We start from the raw sequence: 25,522 nt of genomic DNA on the forward strand, positions 1-25,522 counted from the left end.
TACATTTATGTTCTCCCATAAGTCTTCTGCAAGGGTGAGAATCCATCCAACTTTCAAGGGGATATTTTTTCAATGTCTTAACACTATTTAGACACCAGTGTAGATACTATTAGATACCTGATTAGATACCAATCAGACTGTTCATCTGTTATCCCCCTCCTTTTCTATTCACACATCTCTTTGATGATATCTTTTATATTGTTTCTTGTATGCAATTCATCACTGGTAATATTTTGTAGTCTATTTATGCCTACCATATATCTCTCCATTGCCCCTTGGATCACACACAACTTTGATTCTATGGAGATTATAGTATAACATGAATCATAGGTATATACCATCATTGGAAGAGAATTAATGTTAAAAATGGATTTTGTTTCAGGGAGAGGTTTGGGAGTCAATGAAAATGCTATATGATTTTCCAAATGCAATCCAACCTTCTCACTTCCTCTTATATAATTCTTGATCCAGCTCATTGTCAATTTGCAGCATGTATCCAATATTTAATAGTCATGTATATGCATATGCTGTACTGGACCAAATGCTTTTAATAGTCTACAGACAATACGCAATGGGATTTGGTATTTTCTATGTCTTTCAGTCAATTGTGTGATTGTGAAGATATGGTCTGTTATAGAATATAATTTGTGAAAGCCTGACCTCTTCCCTTCTCATGTTTTCTTTTCTTTTCTTTTCTTTTCTTTTCTTTTCTTTTTTTTTTTTTTGGCTAGGCAATGGGGTTAAGTGACTTGCCCAGGGTCACACAGGTAGTAAGTGTTATGTGTCTGAGGATGGATTTGAACTCAGGTCCTCCTGAATCAGGGCCGGTACTCTATCCACTGCACCACCTAGCTGCCCCCCTTCTCATGTTTTCTTCAAGGATGCTCACAGCATATACACACATACACACATACACACATACACACACACATACATACTCATACATACCTATATATGTGTATGTATACACACACACATACATACATATATATATATGTGTATGTAGGTATATGTATAAATATATATATAAATATAATTCTACTAAATATTTTACTTTGGTAAGAAGGTAGACATATATTCAAGTGTTTTGCAAACCTTAAGGCACTGTAGAAATGCTCCTTTTTCATAGTATTATTGTCCATGGTTTTTTTTCTAATCATTTGATATATTTCCTTTAAAATATATTATATACTGATTCCACAATACTTTAGAATATAAGCTCTTTGAAGTCTAGGACTTTTTCCCCTTTTAATTTAGATCTAAGCTTAGCCTTAGCCTAGCACTTAATAAGAATTTAATTATGCTTGTTGTTTAATTCAAAATGGTGTGGTCTTCAGCACAGACCTCCAAGTGTGGACTTGGTCAAGTCCAGCCCTTCTTCAATCTTAGATCACTTCTTCATTCAGTCACATCAAAGACTGTGGTATTAATATCCAAATGTGATAGGTACATTGTAACTGATAAAGAAAATATTTTGTTATAGAAGTATTGAAAGAAACTTTTCCATTTTTTGTCTGCTTATTGACCTGCTTCCAGTTTTGTCTTTAATGGTCTTGAGATAATGTCTTGTGTGTTGTGCTAATAAGTTTTTGGCCAACGTATTCTTTCTTATACCACTTCTTTCAGTTTTATGAAGCAATATTGCTCATAATCTTCCATAAGTTTTTACAAATGAGTTAATATTTCTTTTTTTTTTTTTTAGGCAATTGGGGTTAAGTGACTTGCTCAGGGTCACACAGCTAATAAGTGTCATGTGCTTGGTCTGAGGCCAGATTTGAACTCAGGTCCTCCTGACTTTATGGCTGGTACTCTATCCACTGCACCACCTGGCTGCCCCATGAATTAACATTTCTAAGCCAGTGTTGTCCTTGTAGAGAACTGGCTTTGGCATCAAAAGACCTATGTTTAAGTATCATCTCTGCTCCTTACTAACTGTTTGACCTGGAGCAAGTCAACTTAATTCTTCTAGACCTCAGTTCCTCATCTATAAAATGAAAGGGCTACACTAGATGACCCCAAGGTGCCTTCTAGCTCTGGATCCAATTCTACGTCCTTGTGTTTGGGCAAAATTCAGGTATTTACAGAGACGTTTCCTAGGCTATTTTGGCCTCCTCATTGTGGCTGTTTCTTCACATCAGTTAAATTTCTGTAGAAAATGGTGGTGGTGCATTGTCAGCATCTTCCCTTTTATTCATTTTCCTGTCATTAATATTAATAGCTGGCTTAAATAGGTCAGCTTAGAGGTATTTTAGTTATACTCCATATTCAAATCTTTATTCATTTTATTTGAAATGAATTTTGATCTTTTCCAATAAGTTGAGGGTCTATATATAGAGATGACCAATTGAAAAATGACTCCTATGTTGTAACCGGTGCTTTCCATTTAAGATTGATGTAGTCAACTTTTGAGGCATATTTTCTTTTTTCCCCTTTTTTCTTCTTTTTTGGACATGGCTAATGCAGGAATTTGTTTTGTGTGACTACATATATGTGTGTGTGTGTGTGTGTGTGTGTGCGCATATGTGTGTGTGTATTTGTAACAGGTTTTTTTTTTTGCCTTCTCAACAAGTGGGGGAGGAGTAAGAGGGAGGAAAAGAATTTGGAACTGAAAATAAAATAAAATTGAATTTTAAAAAATACAGTCAATCTTATTTTGTATCATGTAATACTTGAATTATTTAGCACCATCCAATTCTTAACAATAGCTAACATTTACATAGAGCCTTAAGGTTTTCAAAGCACTCTACATATATTACCTCATTTGAAAAAACAGCCCTATGAGGAAGGTTCTCTCATCCCCATTTTACAGATCAGGAAGCAAAGGCTGACAGAAGTCGTGACTTGTTCAGTATCACTTAGCTATTAAGTGTCTAGGCAAGATTCAAAACAAGGTCTTTTGACTCCACATCCAACAGGCTATCCCATTCTGCTGCCTTGCTCATCACACTGCCTTTCTTAAAGAAAATATTATTTATAAGGTTAAGACTTCTTTATTGTCCACATACTTCTGTTCTCTTCAGTTTCTTAGGTTCTTAGTCATATTTTCCAGGATATTCTCATGCTCACTTTGCATAAAAGTCACTGAGTATTAAAGTATGATTCAATGTGTAGGCTTATTGCATCACAGAGTCACGGATTTAGAATTAGAGTAAGTTCTTTGAGAAATATCTCTGCTTCCTCATCCTGTGCCTCAAATGTTGGTATATAAGCTGCTGTTATTTTCATCATAGTCTATTTTACTTACACTAATTATGATTCCTACAGAAGGAGATGACTGCTTATACCAGGAAATGAAGTCTCTAGTTGCCTTTGTCCAAACAGTAAAACCGTGCCTGCTAGTTCTCTCATTTGCCTCTCCAAAGAGAATCAGTGAGCCATACTTCTATTTAGTGGCAAGTAACATACATACATATGTATATATATATATATATATATATGTGTGTGTGTGTGTGCATATGTACGTATGTATGAATGTACATGTACATACACACATGTACATATATTCACACATATACATATCTGTGTTTATGTGTGTGTATATTAGTTTCTTTTATTGCAGAAATGTAAATATTAATATGATTCTGTTTTCCAGTATTATGTTCACTTCTTAGTCATTGGATGAGGATCTCGTTTATTTTAGAGTACCAACAGTTAAATGAGTGTTTTTAGGTTTAAAAAAGTGTGCTATTCTTAGCGACCTCTGTACTCCATCTTACCTCCATATCAACATTATTGTAGGAATGGAAGGGGACTAAAGACTAAACTTCTTTGTTCCATAGATTGCCACAGCCAATCTACTAGTGTTGGAACTTCTCTATACTCAGCTAGGCTGGTCCTCCAGATGCAGATACATCAGTTGCTGGGACCCTAATGAAAACCACTTTGGCTTGCTAGAACTTGCCAAAGCTTGTGTTCTACTGGCAGAGCCATCACAAACACAAGATAACTTCCATGCCACAATGAGCTGTCAGAGTAGGACTTTTGCTTAATCTTTGATAAATCATAAAAATGATTATATATGACATAAATCATTTAAATGTCATTTAGTATATAGTACTTATCAAAATGATCCAAAGTTAGGGCTGGGGTGGAAATAATAGCTAACATACTAGATGACAGAATTAGGATTCTAAAAGGTCTTGACAGGTTAGCACCTTAAACTAAATATAATTGGGCAAAATTAAAAAGGGACAAATGTAAAGTCTTACACTTGGGTTAGGGAAATTAACTTCGCAAGTACAAACTGGATGTGTGATTGGACAGTAGTTTACCAGAAGATGATCTGGAGATTTTAGTGACTTGTAGACTTAACATGAGTCAGCACGCGATATGGAAGCCAAATAAGCTAATGACATCTTGGGCAGCATTAAGAGACCATAGCTTCTAGGAACAATGAGAACATATGGAGCATTTTGTTCATGCCACTGAGTTCCACATTTTAAGAAGCACATCAAAAATCTGGATGGCAACCAGAATAATTAAAGGCTTTGAGTTCAGTCTTTTAGAGCACTGTTTAAAGGAATTGGAGATGTTTAATCCGACAAAGAGAAGACCTAGAGGGATATGTTAGGTGTCTTCAAGTATTTGAAGGGCACTTATTTGGAAGGGGGACGAGAGTTGTTCTGCTCAGCCCCAGAGGGCAGAACTATAAGCTATCCAAAAATGGAATGGACTGCTTCAGGGCATATTGTGCGCCCCTTCAGTGGTGGCCATCAAGCAAAGGTGGAGTGACCAGTTCTTTTTCAGTTTTAGGTTGTATTGGATGGCACCTTTAGAACTCTGGGATTCTATAATACATACATTTTCCGTCTATTTTTTTTTGGTTTTGCTTAGCACCATAAATGGTGGACTTTGGAAAAACTCTGATTTTTACTCATCACTATAATCATAATTCTTAGTTACCATAATGAAGACTAGGTCAAGGAGTCATACATTTAAAAAAATAATTATAGACAAAGCTTGTTTTTTTCAATTGAACGGTAGATCAAAAAGTACTACACAAATTAATATTGGCAGGCACCTTATTGTAAGTATAATTATTAGTCTTTTGCAAGGCATTCTCAAATCAGATCTTTCAATACAAACTTCTTTATGGAGGACAAATTGTATTAAAAAATAATTGTCATATTGCAGCAGATGTACTATAATTTCATGATAAGCAATTTTATCTTTTTAAAGTGGGAAGTCAGAAATATTATGCTGGTCCCATCAATGGACAGTATTGCCACTTTAAGAAATCAAAATGAGCACATCTTGCAAACAAAGATCCTACGTAAGAGAAAGCAGAAGGCTTGTTGATTCCTACCCCAAGAAAAAGTCAATCAGTTTAATCTATTCTCAGCATTTTTCAGGTTTCCTGGACCTTTCCCTTGTTCTAACACCTCTCTTGACCCAGCTTCTCCTATCATCTCTACCTTTTTCTCATCGATTCAAGAGACAGTTTAGAATAATGGAAACAACACCTAAGAAATGAAGAGAAATGGGTTCTAATCTGAACTCTGCAACTAATTGTCTACATGAATTCAAGAAAGTCACTTTAGGAATGTCCCTGTAAAATTTCACCGATTCTGTATTGAGATGTTTCATATTTTGGTATGTTGCTTCTTCTCTTGCTTTCTCTTTTTGTTGACTCTGTACCCATGATCTGACTGTATTCTTGCCTCCTTTGTTAGTTGATTCATCCACTTCTGCATTTAATTTTTATTAACCCAATGCCAGGGAATTGGACACAAGTATATCTTTCATCTGCATCTTGGTAAATCAGTCACTGAGATCCTAAATGAAAAAGGCTTGAGTCTCACAATTACAAATAATGCTTTTAGTGAAATGTCCTTTGCATTAGAAAAAAGCATTTCCTAAGCATGGAAGTAAACAAATTCCCCCAATTATTCATTATTTCAAAAGAGTTTCACCTCAGAGAGAGAACTCTCAAGGTTAATTTACTTCAGATGAAAATAGAAAACAAATTAAACATTTTCTGAATGCCCACAACTCATTATACCACAGTTACAGTAGAAGAGCCCAAGGCCTCTATGAAAGAAAATTGAAAGAAAAAAAACCACCATAACATTTTAGATTGAATATATTTCTACTAGTATTTGTCTTTTTGTTGCTGCTCAAATGACAATATTTAGATGTACCTATAAAAAACAAAATATATTATTCAAAATTTTCTATATTCTCTGGGCCTCCTCAAGTATTGCTATTTCCAGTGGATCCCAGTAAATCAGATGTTCTGATCATGTGTGCATTCCTCTTTTATTCCCATTTCATAATTATTGTACACATATGTATACCTGTTATCTTGTATAGTAGATAAGATCACGACCAAACATTGTTTTTCATGTTTTAATCCCCCCAAATTCTATCACATATATGATATATATAACTGTTGAGTTAAAGGTTCTTGAAGGAAAAGGATGATTGTACCTATGGAACAACGGAGAGTCAGAGAACTTGTGTTTGAATTCTAGCTCTGCTCCTTACTGCTTGTTTGACATCGAGCAAATCATGTAATTTTTCTAGGCTTCAGTTCCTCATCTGTAAAATAAGAGATTGGAATTGATGCCCCTGAAGTTTCCTTCCCACATCAGTGATCATCTAAGATTCTCTACAGTATGTTGAAGTTGGCTCTCAAGAGGTGTATATTTGGAAGAAGGATATTCTAAACTAATGGTTCTCAAAGTGTTCCCAAGATCCTTTCAAGAGGCCCATGAGGTCAAAAAGTATTTTCATAATAATAATATTTTAATTTCTAATTTAGTAAATATCAATAGATATAATCCACATAAACAAAAGCTCTTTGGGGTCTTGAGACTAAAAAAAATTGAGAAAAAATTTGATATAAATAGAAAATAATTCACAGAAACAAAAGTTCTTTGGGATCCTGGGACTAAAAAAATTGAGAACTGTTGTTTTAAACTCAGCCTAAACTTATGGAATTTCACTCAAAAAGGGCTTGCCATTGGCATGTTCATGCCAATCTTTAATCTTTCTTAAGTTAATTTATTCCTGTTTTTATAGATAGATTATTACAAGAGCCTATAGCTTTCAAAAAGGACTTCTTCATTTACATTCTTCTTTTCTACTAAAATAGAAACCCGTGAAAGTCCCCAAGCATTATACTAAAGTGTCTAGAAATATAGAGAAACAGATGGATGATAGGGCTGCAATGAATAGTATGGTATCATGGAGAAGTTGCTAAACTGTGATCCCAGAGAACCAAGTTCTGATCACAGTTCTGACACTAGCTAACTACATCATCTTGGGCAAATCACTAAACATCTCTGGGCCTCAGTTTCCATATCTAAAAAATGAGGGGAGTTGAATTGAATGATCTCTGAAGTTTCTTCCAATTCTAATATTCTATTAACTTAAGGAAGCATTTCATAATAAGAATTTTTCAGATGTGCATTAATGGATGTGGAGCATGCAAACATTGAAACTCATCTTAATTCAAGCCTATCTTATTATAGTTTCTGAAAACTATAGAAATAGGGGCAGCTAGGTGGCACAGTGGATAGAGGACTGGCCCTGGATTCAGGAGGATCTGAGTTTAAATCTGGCCTCAAGACACATAACACTCACTAGCTGTGTGACTCTGGGCAAGTCACTTAACCTCAATTGCCTCACAAAAACAAACAAACAAACAAACAAACAAACAACAACCAAAAAAAACCCACTATAGGAATATTAAATTTTACTGTTTTAGTGTGTGTTTAATAAACCAATAAACAAACATTTATTAAGCTCCTGTTGTATGCTAAGGCACTATTTTAGTTGCTAGGCATACAAAAGCAAAAAGGGAAGCAGTTCTTACTCACAAAGAGCTTACATTCTATATATTGTACATATGTAGGTCTATACAAAGTAGACACAAAATCATTTGTAGGCAAAGAGATCCTGGCAGTTTCATGAACAGAGTTAGGAAAACTATGGATTCTTTGGCAGTGGTGAGGAGAAGATACTTTACAAGCATGGGAGACAGCTTCTGTGCAGAGGCATGGAGATGGGGGATGGATTGTTACGTATAGTATACCACACTGTAAAAAGTCATTTTGACTGGATCGTTTAAGATGCAGAAGAAAATTAAGCATTGATTAAGTGATTACTGTGTGCTAGGCACCATACTGAGTGCTGGAAGAAGCCCAGAATTATAAATAGACTGAAAAGGTATGTTAGGGGCAAGTTAAGAGCTTCAAATATTGTATATCTTATTTCAGAGGTAATAGAGAGTCATAGAGTTTATTGAGTAGAGAAGTGATCTGGTCATATTTTTACTCTAGGAAAAAGACTTTGACAGTTGTGTGGCAGATGGATTGGAAAGATGAGAGATTTTAGGCAGGAAAACCAATTAGGAGGCTCTAGCAATAGTCCAGATGAAAGGTGATGAGGCCTTACGCTAAAGATGGTGATTGATATTGTGAGTGGAAAGCATTGGACAGATTTGAGAGGTATTGTAAGGGTAGATACAATAAGATTTGGCAAATGATTGGATTGGTGGAATAAGAGAGAGCAAGAAATCCAACAAATCCAGAATGACACTGAGTTTGTGAAACTGTTTGACTAGGAGGATGCTAGTGCCCTTGATCGATATAGGTAAGTTTAGAACAATAATGTGTTTAAGAGGAAACATAATGAGTTCAGTTTTGGTTATTGTTTGATATGTTTATGGGACATCAGGTTTGACAAATCCAATAAGCAGATGGTGATGCAGCATCGGAGCTAAGAAGAGAAATGAGAAATGAGGAGCTAAGAAGAGAAATATGGATATATAGATCTGGAACTCATCTACACAGAGATGTTAATTAAATCCATGGGAGGTGATGAGGTCACCTGGAGACAGGGTGTAAAAAGAGGTCTAGGGGAAGCTAGGTGGCACAGTGGATAGAGCACCGGTCCTGGACTCAGGAGGAACTGAGCTCAAATTCAGCCTCAGACACAAAACACTCACTAGCTGTATGACCCTGGGCAAGTCACTTAAACCCACTGCCTAGCAAAAAAAAAAAAAGAGAGAGAGAGAGAAAGAGAAGAGGTCTCAGGAAGGAGCTTTGGGATACACCCATAGCTAATGGGCATGATATGCTTGATGGTCCAGCAAAGGAGATAGAGAAGGAATGGTCAGATGGGTAGGAGGAGAAGAACCAAGAGAAAGTAGGGTCAACAAAACTCAGAGAAAAGAGAATATACAGGAGGACAGAAGGTGGTCAATAGTATCAAATGCTGCAGAGAGGTCAAGAAGAGGAGGACTGAAAATGCCAACAGCTTTGTGGCAGTTAAGAAATCATTGGTAACTTTAAAGAGAGCCGTTTCAGTTGAGTGAGGAGGACAGAAGCCAGACTGCAAAGGAATGAAAAGTGAATGAGGGAAGAGGAATTGTATATAGATAACAAATGCAGACAGCTTTTACTAGGAGCTGGTTGAGAAAGACAGGATGTTAGCTTGAGGCAAGGGCTTGCTGGAGCCAGCTCTGAATCGCCACAAATCAAGACTTGGTTTATGGGTTTGTTGATTGTCTAGACTTTTAAAAATGGTACTTAATGCAGATTAAACTTAAAAATATATGAATACTTCCCCCACACACCCTCCAGAGAGCCTGGTTGTTATTAGACATTTGTCAGCACACCTCTCTCTGTATTGCTCTTTAAACAATGTGTGAATTCAGCAGGAGTGAAGTAGAAAGCTCAGAGGCCTGGTGAGTGTAGACAAGCAACAACAACTCGAACTTGTTGTACAGAATGATTGGAGCCTCACAACATCCCTGGCTTGAGGGGATGGGAGCGTCAAGTGAGGGGTTTTAGAGGGATGGTGAAGACTTAGGCCTATGTGTAGACAGCAAAGATGGGAAAGAATCAAATGGATGGTTCTGTGGAGAATCTGCTAGAGAAGATTGGAGAGGAAGAAATCAAGAATACATTGTGAGGGCTGGTCTTGGCAAGAAGGGCCAGCTGTTCATTTGAGACAGTAGTAAAAGAATAGGGCAGAATGTCAGGGCATTGTGAAATGTAGAAAAGGTAAAAAGAGAGGGCTCATGGTGAATGACCTTTATTTTCTTTGCAGAGTATGAACTGAGAGCTTCTGGTTATAGTGTTAAGGGAAGAGTGCTATGAAACAGCTGCTGTGAAGAGTGAGTTAGAAAATCAATTAAGAAGGAGTAAAAGGATTCCCTTGTTACATTGAGAGCCTAGTTGAAATTAGCATAACAACAATCTATAAGATTTTCTTTGCCCATCACTCTTATGCTATATGAATTCATATAGTAAAGAAATATTTAATAAAATTATATAGGCAACATCTTCGACCTGAAAGGCACAATTAATGGGCAGTTATCATCCTCCTCTATAGTGAAATGAGGAATGAAGTCTTCAGATGGTATGCAGGAGCAAAACCAGTTACAAATTGGATTGATATTTACTCGCCAATATACTTAACTAATTTCACAGTAAATATGTACTGCTAATTAAAAATTCACCTAACATTTTATTTCCATCCTCAGAATGTAGATTATTGTAACAAGGAACACGCAAGGTACACAGCTTCTATCAACAAACTGGAGTGTGAGAATGAAAGACTCCGAAGTGACCTTGCCAAACTTCAGGCTAACGGAAAATCAGCATGGGCCAATCCAAATGTATATGATGAAACAGTAAGACACGCTTATCAAGCCCAAATAAAGATGAAAGAAAATGAAGATAGGTATGCATTTTAAATTGAATATGCAATACACATTTTTCATAAACAAACTAAAATATTAAATTTAATTTTAAAGAATTCAAACTATGATTTCCCATATTTTTTGTTTATTCAACTTAAAAATTAATCCATAATGATAATGTAGCCATATACTAATATTAACTCTGTTGTCATAAATATTTTAGAAATATAACCGAACTATGGAGGCTGAAGATATTAGTATAGCAGATATTAATGTCAATATTAACCTATTTTCATAAAATTCTAATCTATTCAGACAAGATGATATTTTTAGTATAAGAAGGTGATCTACTAAGCAGGTATCAGTAAGACATGCACTTTGGATTGTTATTCTTCTAGTAGTAAACAGTATTTATCTTACTTTGGACAGCTAATCTGCTCCATCAGTTCACTGTGAAACAAAGGGTATTTTTATCTTCTTAGGTGAAACTAGCATTTATGAAGAGTAAGCTATAATTTCTTATATTTTATTGGTGCTACAATCTAAATAAAAATTCCTCAGTCCCAAACTATTTTAACCTGACAGTTATGTAATTAGAATAAATTTGTTCAATGAAAGAATCTTAGGGCTAGAAGATTCTCAGGGTACCTTCTAGCACTTCTCCAGTTTCTGAGGGCCAGTGTATCAGATGCTATATTGACCTTGATATCTCTGCCCACAAGATCACATTTAGCATCAAAATACCAAAACAGTAGTTTCATCACTTAAGTGATATGATTTACTAGTAGAATAACTACTAATTTATTTGAGCAACATTTAGTTACTTGGATTTACTCAAGCTCACTACCTCATTTAGTAGAGGTAGCATAGCACAGTGAATCAGAGTTTGCCTCAGTGTCAGAAGTTCCGGGCCTTCCCTTGATACATATGGGCGTTGTGACTCTGGGGAAGTCATATAAATGATGACTGCATCTCTCTAAAATTCTTGAGTTGAAGAGTAGATGCCAACCTACATTGGCAGAAACCATTTCCTCCCTAAGATTTCCCTATGCCCTAAGTGCCTACCATATAAAAGACATTGAACTGGGTGTTTAGGTATCTACTGTTCTCCCATCAACACACAGTCTCTGGAATAGGCAGATGGCTGAAACATCATTTGCTTCTATATTGGTAGTTATTAACCTTACAAGAGCTCAGTGTCCTTTGTAATTGAGCGTGCTCACTGGACTCCTAGCTAGCTATTTCTCATTGTGCAAATTCCACTTTTCCAGATCGTAGGATCCCAGATTTAGAACTACAAGGACCTCAGAGGTCTTCTAGTCCAAACCCCTCATCTTGTAGATGAGGAAACTGAGGCCCAAAGAGTACCAATGACTTACTTAATATCACAGGTTCTAAGTCGGTAAAGCCTTGACCCAGGTGCTATGGCTCCAAAAGTATATGTAGGTAGACCAGCAAAGGTTTGTTCCTAGCAGGAATGGTGAATAAAGATCAGTGATTCTGTTACTGGCAGGAATGCATAATAAAGGATAATAAAGGGATGCATAATAAAAAAATAATAATTAAGAACAAAAGAACTAAGATAGACAATAGCCCTGAGACTTCTACCATCTCTTTTGTTCTTGCCCCCAGAATGTTTTGTTTGGCAAACAAAGGAGAAAGGTGGGAGGCTAAGGGGAGCATCATCAAACCCACACAGCTCCTTTCCAATTTTACTGATAATCATGGATCTGACGTGAGTGAAAAAGTATTTCCTAAACCCAAGTCAAATATGTGGCTGGACCTGGCAATTTGAGTAACAACAAAATAGTGAGTCAGTCATTCAAAAATCAAAAAACAAAATAGACATAATCCAACCTAGAAAGCTTCTGATGTTTTTTGCTAGCTGCCTGGCTACATACAGCTGTAATAGTCTCTTCCCCAGAACAAGTCAGACTAAAGGAGCTTAACTCCAGCATAAGGTGGCAGAAAACAGCCAATGGCCTGAAAAGGTAGAATAGCTGAAGACTAATAGATGGTAATAAGAATGCAGTTTAGAAAACATTGCAATAAGGAACCAGCAGAGATAGGATAACATCCAGCAATGAGCAGAGAGGCACAATGCCCTGTGGAGAGCAGTGAGAGAGAGAGAGAGAGAGAGAGAGAGAGAGAGAGAGAGAGAGAGAGAGAGAGAGCGCTTCCTTCCTTCCTATATCTATATATATATATCTATGTCTATATCTATGTTCTCTGCTATATGCATGCCCCACTGGTGATATGATAAGCTATGGAAAAGTATATCCCTGTGGGTTTTAGGGCTTCTTTTCATGTCACTGTAAGGGTTTGAGGGCATCTTTTCTTGTTAGTTAATTTTTTACACTGGTAGATTAAATGTATTTTGCTTTGAACAAATATGCCCTTTCTGCATAGCTTTGAAAAAGTAAACATGGGTGGGGGCTCATGAGCCATGGTTTTGAGAAGGTGCAAACCCATAAAGTACCTCATATTTAATATAGGTTTCTGGATTCTCAGAATCTGGAAGAGGTAGTACTATATGATTAAGGAAATGGCAGGGGGAAAAGTAGTAAATTATGATCTTTGCAGAGAGGGCAAAATCTTTTCAATTCATTGAGTAAGGAGGGCAAAGAGTAAATCAAGAAGGCACTTCATCTTCAAAAAACATTGACATTTATCCTCAAAAGAACAAACAACATTTGGAACATATACTTTGTGTTCAGTGTAAATAGGCATTATGTACAAGGTGATTGAAAAATAACTGTGATCTCTTGGCAAGTAAATATATCAGTTACCTACCCAATTATTTTTTCCCAGTGCTTTCAAGTCAGTTTAACACATATTTATCAGTCACTTGCTATGTGTAGAGCAGTATTTTAAGCCTGAGTAGAAATACAAACACATATAAGGCCTTGTCCACTAGATTGTGAGCACCGTGAGGACTCTTATTTGATCTTTCTGCTTTCCCCTGTATCTACAAAAGCACTCTACATAAAACACGTACTTAAGAAACATTTGTTGAATTTGAGGTTATTGGAATCCCTGTCTTCAAAGAAGTTTATCTGCTAGAGGGACAAGATAGATATAGATATAGATATAGATATAGATATAGATATAGATATAGATATAGATATAGATATAGATATAGATATAGATATAGATATAGATATAGATATAGATGTAGATGTAGATGTAGATGTAGATGTAGATGTAGATGTAGATGTAGATATAGATATAGATATACAGATATAGATATAGATTTACATATAAACATATTTATATATGCTTATATATACATATACATACAAATCACTCTAACAAAAAATAGAACATGATATGTACATAAGAGAAATAAAAAGTGTTAGGTGAAGCCTGAGCTGGAAAATACCATTTCTGGCTGGGGGGGGAATCAGGTAAGGCATCACTGAAGAAGTGGCATTTGAACTGGGTCTTAAAAGATAGTAAGGATTTTAACAGGTAAGGTTGGGAGGAAAGGTATCTCAAGACACACAGGATAACATGAACAAGTATAGGAAAATGGAAGTGTGGGACACTGACTCATAGATTTAGGGCTGGAAGGGACATTAGAGAGCACCTTGTTCAACACTCATTTTATAGATGAGGAAACTGAGGCCCAGAGAGGTTAGGTACCTTTCCCAAAATCAGATCGGTAGTAAGTAATAGACTCTGGGTTAAACCTCAGGTCCTCTAATCACAAACCCTGTCCTCTTTCCACTATACCATAGAGCCTCCTATGGTAATTAGTCCCTTTTGTTTAAACTGTAAAGTGCATGAATGGGGATGGTATGAAATAAAGCTTATAATGGTCAGTTAGTGCTAGACTTAAATATCAGAGGAAGGAGTCTCTGTGTATGCACTTGAGGGAAAGTGGGAAGAAGAAGGAGCCATTAAAGGGTTTTGAATGGAGGAGTTACAATCAAATTTGTGAATAAGGAAATTAATCTGACAGCAATTTGAAGGATGCATTCTACAGAAGGAAGATAGACAGGAAGATGAATTAGAAAAGCATTGCTAGTGTCCAGTGGATTGTAATATAGGCCTCTACTACAGTTGTGGCCTTGGCAATTGAAAAGAAAGCATGGATGCTAGGGAGAATAATAACAGTGGCTAACATTCACATGGTGATTTAAAGTCCTTTAATCCACACACCCCATGAGTAAGGTGATGTGGCATTACTATCCCCATTGTTTACACACCCGTAATTTTACTCATTTGTGGAACTCCTAGTGAAGAAATTATTTCTACCATAGCACATTGGTACCTGCATTGCAACCTATAGTCTGATAATTGCCAGGGCCACTGAGAGGTTAAGTGACTTGTCCATAGTCACAGACTCAGATGGAAGCTGGGCTCAGGTCTTCCTGACTCTTAAGACTGGTTCTCTCTGCCCCCCCTTCCCTCCCTCTCACTCACCATCTCTCTTATGTCTCTCTCTCCCTCTTTCTCTCTCTCCCTCTCTCTCCCTGTCTCACCCTCCTCCTTCCTCTCTCCCCCTTTCTTTCTTTTTCTCCCTGCCCATGAGCATACAGCTAATAAGTGTTGGAGACGGGCAAGTTTCACCAGACTCTAAGCCCAGCACTCCTCTACTACACACAGCACACAGCTCACAAAAGATCCTGCAAAGCAGGAGGTCTTAACTTGGGGTCTGGGAACTTGTTTCGTTAATATGTTGACAATTGTATTTCAACAAAATTGGTTTCCTTTGCAATCTTATATATTTTATTTTAGATATTTTAAAACATTATTCTGGGGCAGCTAGGTGGCATAGTGGATAGAGCACTGGCCCTGAAGTCAGGAGGACCTGAGTTCAAATCTGGCCTCAGACCAAACACTTAACACTTACCAGCTGTGTGACCCTGGGCAAGTCACTTAACCCCAATTGCCTAAAAAAATAAAAATAAAAATAAAATAATAATAATTAAAAAAAGATTCCTGATGTCTAAAAACAAAACAAAACAAAACATTATTCTGAGCAAGGGCACCAGAATACCTAAGGGCTAGGAACCCCTACTCTAGAGGCAGTAGTGAGAGGGCCTGTTAACCCACTGGACATGGTAGGTGAGGGATAAGGAATAAGATTTGGAACAGGAGTAACTGGTTGAATAGTGCGTGCACTTACAGTAAGAGGAAAGTAAGACAATTCAGTAAATAGTAAGTGACTTTCTGTGCAATAAACTATGCTGGGGCCTAAGGATACAAGGATAGATAAGACCTAAACAATCCTCTAAACAAGTTTACAATAGGTTGAGCCAAGATGGTAGAGAGAAGCCAGGAAGTTGCCTATGCTCTCCCCAGTTTCCCTCAGAAAAAAAAAAAAACCTCTAAAAGAATTCCAAAGAGACAGAATCACAAAAAGACAGAGTGAAGCAATTTTCCAGCCCAGGATAACTTAGAACAGGGGTGGGGAAACTTGACTTCAAGGCCACATGTGACCCTCTAGGTCCTCAAGTGTGGTCCTTTGACTGAATCCAAACTTCACAGAACAAATCCCCTCTTAATAAAAGGGTTTGTCCTGTAAAACTCGGACTCAGTCAAAAGGCCACACTCAAGGACCTAGAAAGAGATATGTGGGCTTAAGGTTCCCTACCCCTAACTTAGAAGGACTTCAGAAAACATCTGTCTCACATGGGTAAAAAGGGAGCACAGTCCAGCACTGACAACCAGCACTGGGCAAACCAGCAGGAGGCTCTTAGCCACAGCACAGATCAGCAACCAAGGCCCCGAGGTTCTGGCTCAGCAGGCCAGTGGTACAGCAAGCCAGCTGTGAGGTCTCCAGCCTCAACACAGCAGGCAAACTGCCAGCCCTGGAACCCAGGACACAACAGGCCATGCCTAGTCTGGGCCACCCTAGCACAGCGGGTAAGCCACCAGCTCCAGAGGCCCTGGTGCACAAAGTCAGCGCCCAGGCCCCTGGCCCTCAGTGCAAGAAGCTTGGGTACCCCTGGGGCAGAGCCCAACTTTTAAAAATCAGCAAAAAATCAAAAAAGAGCCCTCACCATAGAAAACTACTATGGCAACAGAAACTCAGAAGAGGACAACACTATCAAAATGCCTACATGTGAAGCCTCGAAGCAGAGTATGAATTGTTCTCAAGCCCAAACAGTTGTCTTGGAAGAGCTCAAAAAAGATTTTAAAAATCAAGTAAAAGAGGTAGAAGAAAAATTGGGAAAAGAAATGAGTTATGTAAGAGAATTATGAAAAAAGAGTCAACAGCTTGGAAAAGAAAGCTAGGTGGTGCAGTGGATAGAGCTCCAACCTTGGAGTCAGGAGGACCTGAGTTCAAGTCTGTCCTCAGATGCTTGACACTTACTAGCTGTGTGACTCTAGGCAAGTCACTTAACCCCAATTGCCTCACAGAAAGAAAGAGAGAGAGAGAGAGAGAGAGAGAGAGAGAGAGAGAGAGAGAGAGAGAGAGAGAAGAAAAAAGAAAACAACTCCTTAAAAAATGGAATTGACCAAATGGAAAAGGAGGTAGAAAAGATAACTGAAGAAAATAATTTCCTTAATAATTGGACAAGTGGAAGCTAATGACTCTATGAGACATCAAGAATCAGTCCAACAAAATCAAAAGAATGAAAAAGTAGAAGAAAATGTAAAATACCTCACTGGAAAATAGATCCAGGAGATATAATTTAAGAATTACTGGACTACCTGAAAGCCATGATAAAAAAAAAAAGAGCCTATACAGCATCTTTCAAGAAATTATCAAGGAAAACTCCCTGATATCCTAGAACCAGAGGGTAAAATAGTCATTGAAAGAATCCACTGATCACCTCCTGAAAGAGATTTCAAAATGAAAACTCCAAGGAATTTTGTAGCCAAATTCCAGAACTATCAGGTCAAGGAGAAAATATTGGAAGCAGCCAAAAAGAAACAATTCAAATATCAAGGAGCCACAGTCAGGATTACACACAACTTAGCAGCTTCTACGTTAAAGGATTGGAGCGGTTGAAATATGATATTCCAGAAGGCAAAGGAGCTTGCTTGGACTGCAACTAAGAATCAAGTGCCCAGCAAAATTAAGCATAGTCTTCCGAGGTAAAAGAGGGATATTCAATGAAATAGGGGACTTCAAACTTCCTGATGAAAAGACCAGAACTGAATAGAAAAGTAGATCTTCAAATGCAGGACTCAAGAAGTATAAAAAGGTAAACAGGGAAGGAAAAAACCACGATATTCAATAAGGTCAAACTGTTTACATCCCTACATGGGAAGATGGTACTTGTAACTCTTGACAACTGTATCTCTATTAGGGCAGTTAGAAGGAATATACCTAGACAGAGGGTGGGGGTATAAGTTAACTTTGATGTGACGATAAAAAGAAATTTATTAAGGGGCAAAAAAAAAAAAAGGATTGTATAGGGAGAAGAGGAAAGGAGGAGGCAGAATTGGGTAAATTATATCACATGAAGAGGCATGAAAGACCTATTATAGTGGAGGGAGAAAAGAGAGGGGGTGAGCATTGTTTGAACCTTACTCTTACTGGATTTGGCTCAAAGAGGGAATAACATAAACATTCCATTAGGTAAAGAAATGTATCTTACCTTAGACAGAAGTAGGAAGGGAAGGGGAAAAGAAAAGGGAGGAAGGTGATAGAAGGAAGGGCAGATTGAAATAGGCAGTGGCCAGAAACAAAACACTGGTGGATAGAGAGAGAGAGAAAAAAGCATAAACGAGGAAAATAGGATGGAGGGAAATATAGTTAGTCATCGTAAGTGCGAATATGAAAGGGATGGACTTTCCCATAAAATGGAAGCAGTTAGCAGAGTGGATTAAAAAACAGAATCCTAAAATATGTTGTTTACAAGAAATGCATTTGAATGATGAGCAGGATGTTCTCAGAAAAACCTGGAAAGATGTACATGAGCTGATGCAAAGTGAAATGTACTGATGTACTGTGTATAAAGTAACAGCAATATTACAAGATGATAAGCTATGAATGATTTAGCTATTTTCTGCAATATAATGATCCATGACAACTCTAAAGGACTTATGGTGACAAATGCCATCCATCCCCAGAGAAAGAAATGGTGGTGTCTGAATACAGATTGAAGCATATTTTTTTACTTTATTTTTCTTGAGTTTTTTTTGGGGGGAGGTGGAGGTCATGTTTTCTTCCACAACATGACTATTATGGAAATGTTTTGCATGACTACACATGTATAACGTATATCAAATTGCTTGCCTTCTCAATGAGGAAGGTGGGTAGGGAGGAAGGGAGAGAATTTAGAACTCAAAATTTTAAAAACAAATGCTAAAATTTGTTTTTACATGTAAGGAAAAAATAAAATTAAATCCTAAAAAAATAAAATTTAAAAAAAAACACATTTGAAGCAGAGAGACACAGAGTAAAGACAAAAGGCTGGAGCAGAATACATTATGCTTCAACTGAAGTAAAAAAGCAGGGAGAGCAATCCTGATCTCAGACAAAGCAAAAGTAAAAATAGATCTAATTAAAAGAGATAAGGAAGGAAACTACATCCTGCTAAAAGGTACCATAGACAATAAAGTAATATCAATACTAAACATATATGCACCAAGTGGTACGGCATCCAAAAGTTAAAGGAGTTACAGGAAGAAATAGACAGCAAAACAGTACTAGTAGGGGACCTCAATCTTCACCTCTTAGAGTAAAATAAATCTAACAACAAAATAAACAAGAAGTTAAGGAGATGAATAGAATTTTAGAAAAGTTAGCTATGATAGTCCTCTGGAGAAAAGTGAGTGGGGATAGAAAGGAATATACATTTTTTTCAGTGGTACATGGCACCTACACAAAAACTGATCATGTATTAGGACGTAAGAATCTCAATTTAAATTCAGAAAGGCATAAATATTAAATGCATTCTTTTCAGATCATAAAGCAATAAAAATTACATGCAATAGAGGACTGTGGAAAGATAGATTAAAAATTAGTTGGAAGCTAAATAATCCAATCCTAAAGAATGAATGGGTCAAGCAACAAATCACATAAATAATAATTTCATCAAATGAGACAATATATCAAAATTTATGAGATGCAGTCAAAACAGTACTTAGGGGAAATTTTATATCTCTAAATGTTTACATGAATAAAATAGAGAAAAACATGATCAATAATTTTGGCATATGAAATTTAAAAAGCTAGAAAAAGAACAAATTAAAAGTCCCCAGTTAAACACCAAATTAAAAATTCTAAAAATCAATGGAGAGATTAATAAAATTGAAAGTAAGAAAACTATTGAACTAATAAATAAAGCTAAGAGCTGGCTTTATAAATAAACCAATAAAATAGATAAATTTTGGTGAATTTGAGTAAAAACAAAGAAGAAAACCAGTATAAAAAATGAGAAGGGTGAATTCATCACCAATGAAGAGGAAATTAAAGCAGTAATTAGGAGTTATTTTGCCCAACCGTATACCAATAAAACTGATAATCTAAGTGAAATGGATGAATATTTACAAAAATATAAATTTCTCAGATTAACAGAAGAGTAAATAAAATACTTAAATAATCCCATTTTAGGGAAAAAAATTGAACAAGCCATCAACAAGCTCCCTAAGAAAAAATCTCCATAGCCAGATGGAGTGAATTCAACCAAACATTTAAAGAACAATTAATTGCAGTACTATATAAACTATTTGGAAAAATAGGTGAAAAAGGAATCCTACCAAATTCCTTTTATGACACAAGGAAAAGCCAAAACAGAGAAAGAAAATAATAGACCAATTTCCCTAATGAATATTGATGCAAATAAATAAATAAATGAATGAATGAAATATTAACAAAGAGATTGCAGCAACTTATCATCAGGATAATACACTATGACCAGGTGGAATTTATAGCAGGAATGCACGGTTGGTTCAATATTAAGGAAAATATTAGCATAATTGACCTTATTAAAAAAAAAACAACAGAAATCATATGATTATCTCAATAGATGCAGAAAAAGCTTTTGACAACATACAGCACCTATTCCTATTATAAGCACTGGAGAGCACAGGAATGAATGGAGTCTTTCTTAAAATGATAGATAGCATTTATTGAAAACCATCAGCAAGCATTATATATAATGAGGATAAGCTAGAAGCACTTCCAATAAGATCAGGGGTGAGACAAGGATTGCCTGTTATCACCAGTGTTACTCAATATTGTACTAGAAATGTTAGCTTAAGTAATAAGAGTAGGAAAAGAAACTGAAGGAATTAGAATAGGCAATGAGGAAACATAACCATTATTATTTGCAGATGATATGGTGGTATACTTAGAGAATCCTAGAGACTCAACTAAAAAACTACTTGAAATAATTAACTTTAGCAAAGTCACAGGATATAAAATGAACCCACATAAATCATCAGTATTTCTATATATTACTAACAAAGCCCAGCAGCAAGAGATAAAGAAATTCCATTTAAAATAATTGTAGACATTATAAAATATTTGAGAGTCCACTTGCCAAGACAAACCCAGGAGCTATATGAACACAATTACAAAACACTTTTCACACAAATAAAGCCAGATATCAACAACTGGGAAAATATCGATTGTTCATGGGTAAGCAAGCTAATATAACAAAAATGACATTTCCACCTAAATTAATTTACTTGGTGCCATACCAATAAAACTACCAAAACAGTCTATAGAGCAAGAAAAATATAACAAAATTCATTGGGAAGAATAAAAGGTCAAGAATGTCAAGGGAATTAATTTTAAAAATGCAAAGGAAGGTGGCTTGGCCATGCCAAATCTAAAATTATATTATAAAGAGGCAATTTGGTACTGGCTAAGAAATAAGAGTGGTGGATCACTGGAATAGATTAGATACAAAAGACACAGTAGTAAATTACTATAGTAATCTACTGTTTGAGAAAACCCAAAGATGGTGGCTTCTGAGATAAGAACTCACTATCTGACAAAAACTTGGGAAAACTGGAAAATAATATGGCAGAAACTAGGCATAGACCAACAACTCACACCATATACCAAGATAAGGTCAAAATGGGTACATGACTTAGATATAAAGGGTGATACCATAAGCAAATTAGGAGAGCAAGGAACAGTTTACTTGACAGATCTATGGTGAAGGGAAGAATTTATGACCAAACAAGAGATAGACAACATTATGAAATGCATAATTTTGATTACATTACATTAAAAAGTTTTTGCACAAGCAAAACCAATGCAACCAAGATTAGAAAGAAAGCAGAAAGATGGGAAACAATTTTTACAGTCAGGGTTTCTAATAAAGGCTTAATTTCTAAAATATATAGAGAACTCAATCAAATCTACAAAAATACAAGTCATTCCCCAATTGAGAAATGGTCAAAAGATATGAACAGGCAGTTTTCAGATGAAGAAATTAAAGCTCTCTATAGTCATATGAAAAAATGCTCTAAATCTCTATTGATTAGAGAAATGCAAATTAAAACAACTCTGAGGTACCACATCACACCTATCAGATTGGATAATATGACAGAAAAGGAAAATGGAGAAGATGTAGGCAAATTGGGAAACTAATGCATTGTTGGTGGAGTTATGAACTGATCCAGTCATTCTGGAGAGCAGTTTGGAACTATGTCCAAAGGGCAATCAAACTATGCATACCCTTTGATCCAGCAATACCACTACTAAGTCTGTATCCCAAAGAGATCATAAAAAAGATAGAGGACTTGTGTGTACAAAAATATTTAAAGCAGCTGTCTTCGTGGTGGAAAAGAATTGGAAATTGAACGGATGCCCATCAATTGGGGAATGGCTGAACAAGTTGTGGTACAGAAATGTAATGGAATGCTATTGAGCTATAAGAAATGATGAGCAGGTGGATTTCAGAAAAACCTGGAAACTTACATGAACTGGTGCTAAGTGAAGTGAACAGAACCAAGAGAACATTGTACACAATAATAGCAACATTTTTTGATGATCAACTATGAATGACTTAGCTCTTCTCAGCAATGCAATGATCCAAGACACTTCCAAAAGACTCACGATGGAAAATGCTATCCACACCCAGAGAAAGAACTATGGAGTCTGAATGCAGATTGAAGAATACTATCTTCACTTTTTTGTTTGTTTGTTTTTCATGACTTTTCCCTTCTATTCTGTTTCTTCTTTCACAACATGACTAATGTGGAAATATGTTTACATGATTGCACATGTATAACTATATCAGATTGCCTGCCATCTTGGGGAGGGGGGATGCAAGGGATGGAGGGAGAAAAATTTTGAAACTCAAAATTTTGTCTTAAAAAATGAATGTTGAAAACTGTCTTTACATGTAATTGGAAAAAATAAGATACAATTTCAAAAAAAGAAAAATACAAAAAATAAAACAGAGAAAAAAGTTTAAAAAGATAAAGAGATATGTATGCAAATAACTATAATACAAAGGAGAGCATAAGCTCAAAGGAGAAGTAGAGGCAATGTACTGGGAAAAAATTGAGGACCATGTTGTCACTTTTAGCCAAGGGAGTCAGAGAAATCTGTGTGGAGAAGAGGTGTCAGTTGCGTTGAATATTGAAGGAAGGGAGGGGCTTCAACAGAAATCAGGGTGGGAAGAGATGAAATGCATCCCATCAACATAAACAATGTGAGCTAAGACATGGAGATTGTAGAGGACAGGATGGAAACAATGGAGAGGGTTTCAGTTTGGCTGGACTTTATGGTATGTGAAGGGAAGTAGTATGCAATAGCACTAGAAGGGTAGTTTGAAGTGAGACCCTGAAGATCCATGAATACCAGGAACAGTGGATACAGTGCTAATGAGCCTGAGTCAGGAAGACCTGGGTTCAAATTAGGTTTGAGACACTTATTAGCAACGTGACCCAAGGCAAATCACTTAATCCTGTTTGCCCTAGTTTCCTCAAATTGTAAAATGAGGACAATAATAGTCCTTACCTCCCAGTGTTGTGGTAATGATCAAATGAGATAATATTTGTAAAGGGCTTAGCACAGTGCTTGGTACATAGTAGGAACTTAATAAGTGCATATTAATAAATCTTTCCTTCCCTCCCTTCCTTCTCTCCTTACTCTTTTCTCTCTTTCTTCTCAGTAGGCAATAGGAAGCCATTAAAGATTTCTCACTGAAGAAGTGATATGAATAGAATGATGTGTTAGGAAGATTACTCAAACAGTGGTGTGATCAATGAATTAGAGAGGGGAGAGACTGGAGGCAAAAAAAAAAAAACCCAGAGGGTTCTATTAAAATGGTTTGGTAAAAATGGAAATACAAGAATGGATAAAAGATAAAATGTGAAGATTGAATCCACAAGACTGGGCAATTAATTGATAGGATAGGTGAGGTGATGAAAAGAGTCAAGGAAGATCCCAAAGACATGAGCCTGAGTATCTGCAAGAATGACAATGACATCAAAGTAAACAAGAAAAAAAAAACTAATAGCAATGGGAAGGGTTTTTTGTTTTGGTTTTTGGTTTTTTGGTGGGGCTAGCAAGAGGAGATCACTAATTCGGTTTTGGACATGAACTTAACTACATGATTTCTAGGTGGAGCTATGGACGGCAGATGGAAATATAGGCTAGGGCTCAGAGAAGATGTCTGACTGAGAGAGACAGATTTGAGAGTCACTTGCATAGAAGCCACGGGAGTTGATGAGATTATAAAGGGAAAGCGCATAGAGGAAGAAGAGAAGAGAGACAATGACACAGTATTAAGAAGCCAGCAGAGACAAAAAGGGAGAAGTAAGATGAAAATCATTAGAGTGAAGCATCATAGAAATTAAGGAAATAGATCAAGAACTGTTGACTGCCCTCTCTTCCTGAATATGCCCTCCTCTTTGAGCTTTCATGGCACTGCTCTTTCTTGATTCTCCATTCACTTGCCTAAGCATTCCTTCTCAGTCTTATTTATAAGCTGAACTATTCTTCTATATCATGCCCCCTAACTAAGAGTGAATCCCAGGGGTCTGTTCTGGCCCTTCTCTCTCTACACTAGCTCTTGGTAACCTCATCAGCCACCCATCAGGGTTTAAACATCATCTCTATGCAGATGAGTCTTCCAGATCTATACAGGGTGTCTTAAAAGTCTTAGTGTAGTTATAAATTTTTAACAGCTTAAAACTTAAAATTAAGTTTGCATACTGTAAAACTACACTAAGACTTGTGGGACATCCTGTACACAACAGCTGTAACATACCCCATAGGAATCATACACTTAACATATAAAACTGAACTAACTTTTCAAAAAAGAAAAACAAAAACAACTCGCTTCTCTTATGAACTTCACTGTTTCTTTGGAGGCTACCACCTTCCTTCCAGTCACCCAACTTCCCCACTCTCCCTCAGTCCCGTGTCCTATCAGTCATCAGGTCCTGTGATTTCTACCTCTATAGCATCCATCCAACCATCCAGTATGTACTGAGTGTCCCTTGCACACAGAATCTTACTTATAAAGTGGAGAAAAAAAATAACTATGTGTTTGTAAACTACTTGGAAAGCTTCAGATGGAGACTGCTATCACAGCACCAAGCATTGTTATTTAAACCAATAAAATTGTTACTGTGCAGTTGAAAAAAATACACAGTTTGGGGCAGTTTAGATTGTTCTTTCCTTTTTCCAAGCAAAGAGGAATGTGTTAAAAGTGCCTAACAAAAACAAGACAGTAGGGGCTAGAGAAGCCAAGATGAGCCGCAAAGTGCTCAGCAGGAGATGATCTTAATAAGCAGTTTGAACCACTATTCTCGCTGCCGAGCGTTGTGTCCTGCCAGTTTCAGTTGTTGAAAGTTTCATTAAATTTGTTTTAATGCCTTGTCTGATTTCCCTGTTCTTCAGTGACCTGATTTTTAAAAGAAACAGCATTTCAAATGTACTGAATACATTATTACCATGTAAAATTCACTATGGGAAAGAGTTGTTTGAAA

The 25,522-nt window shown here is 36.5% G+C and overlaps 1 protein-coding gene across 11 annotated transcripts in view; it reads left to right on the forward strand.

The window, feature by feature from the left end:
* DEUP1 (deuterosome assembly protein 1) overlaps nt 1-25,522 on the forward strand; it is a 148,941-nt gene that overhangs the window by 107,130 nt on the left and 16,289 nt on the right. For 10 of the 11 annotated variants that reach the window (XM_021000730.2, XM_021000731.2, XM_021000725.2 and 7 more), the window contains one exon: nt 10,496-10,695. In XM_021000730.2, the coding sequence (XP_020856389.1) occupies nt 10,496-10,695 (200 nt within the window). Of the gene's footprint in view, nt 1-10,495; nt 10,696-12,286; nt 12,390-25,522 lie in introns of all 11 variants that reach the window. The other variant, XM_021000727.2, reaches the window with a different exon arrangement.

Source organism: Phascolarctos cinereus, unplaced genomic scaffold (assembly GCF_003287225.1).
Source record: "Phascolarctos cinereus isolate Bilbo 61053 unplaced genomic scaffold, phaCin_HiC Scaffold_726;HRSCAF=1367, whole genome shotgun sequence".
Taxonomy (NCBI): domain Eukaryota; kingdom Metazoa; phylum Chordata; class Mammalia; order Diprotodontia; family Phascolarctidae; genus Phascolarctos; species Phascolarctos cinereus.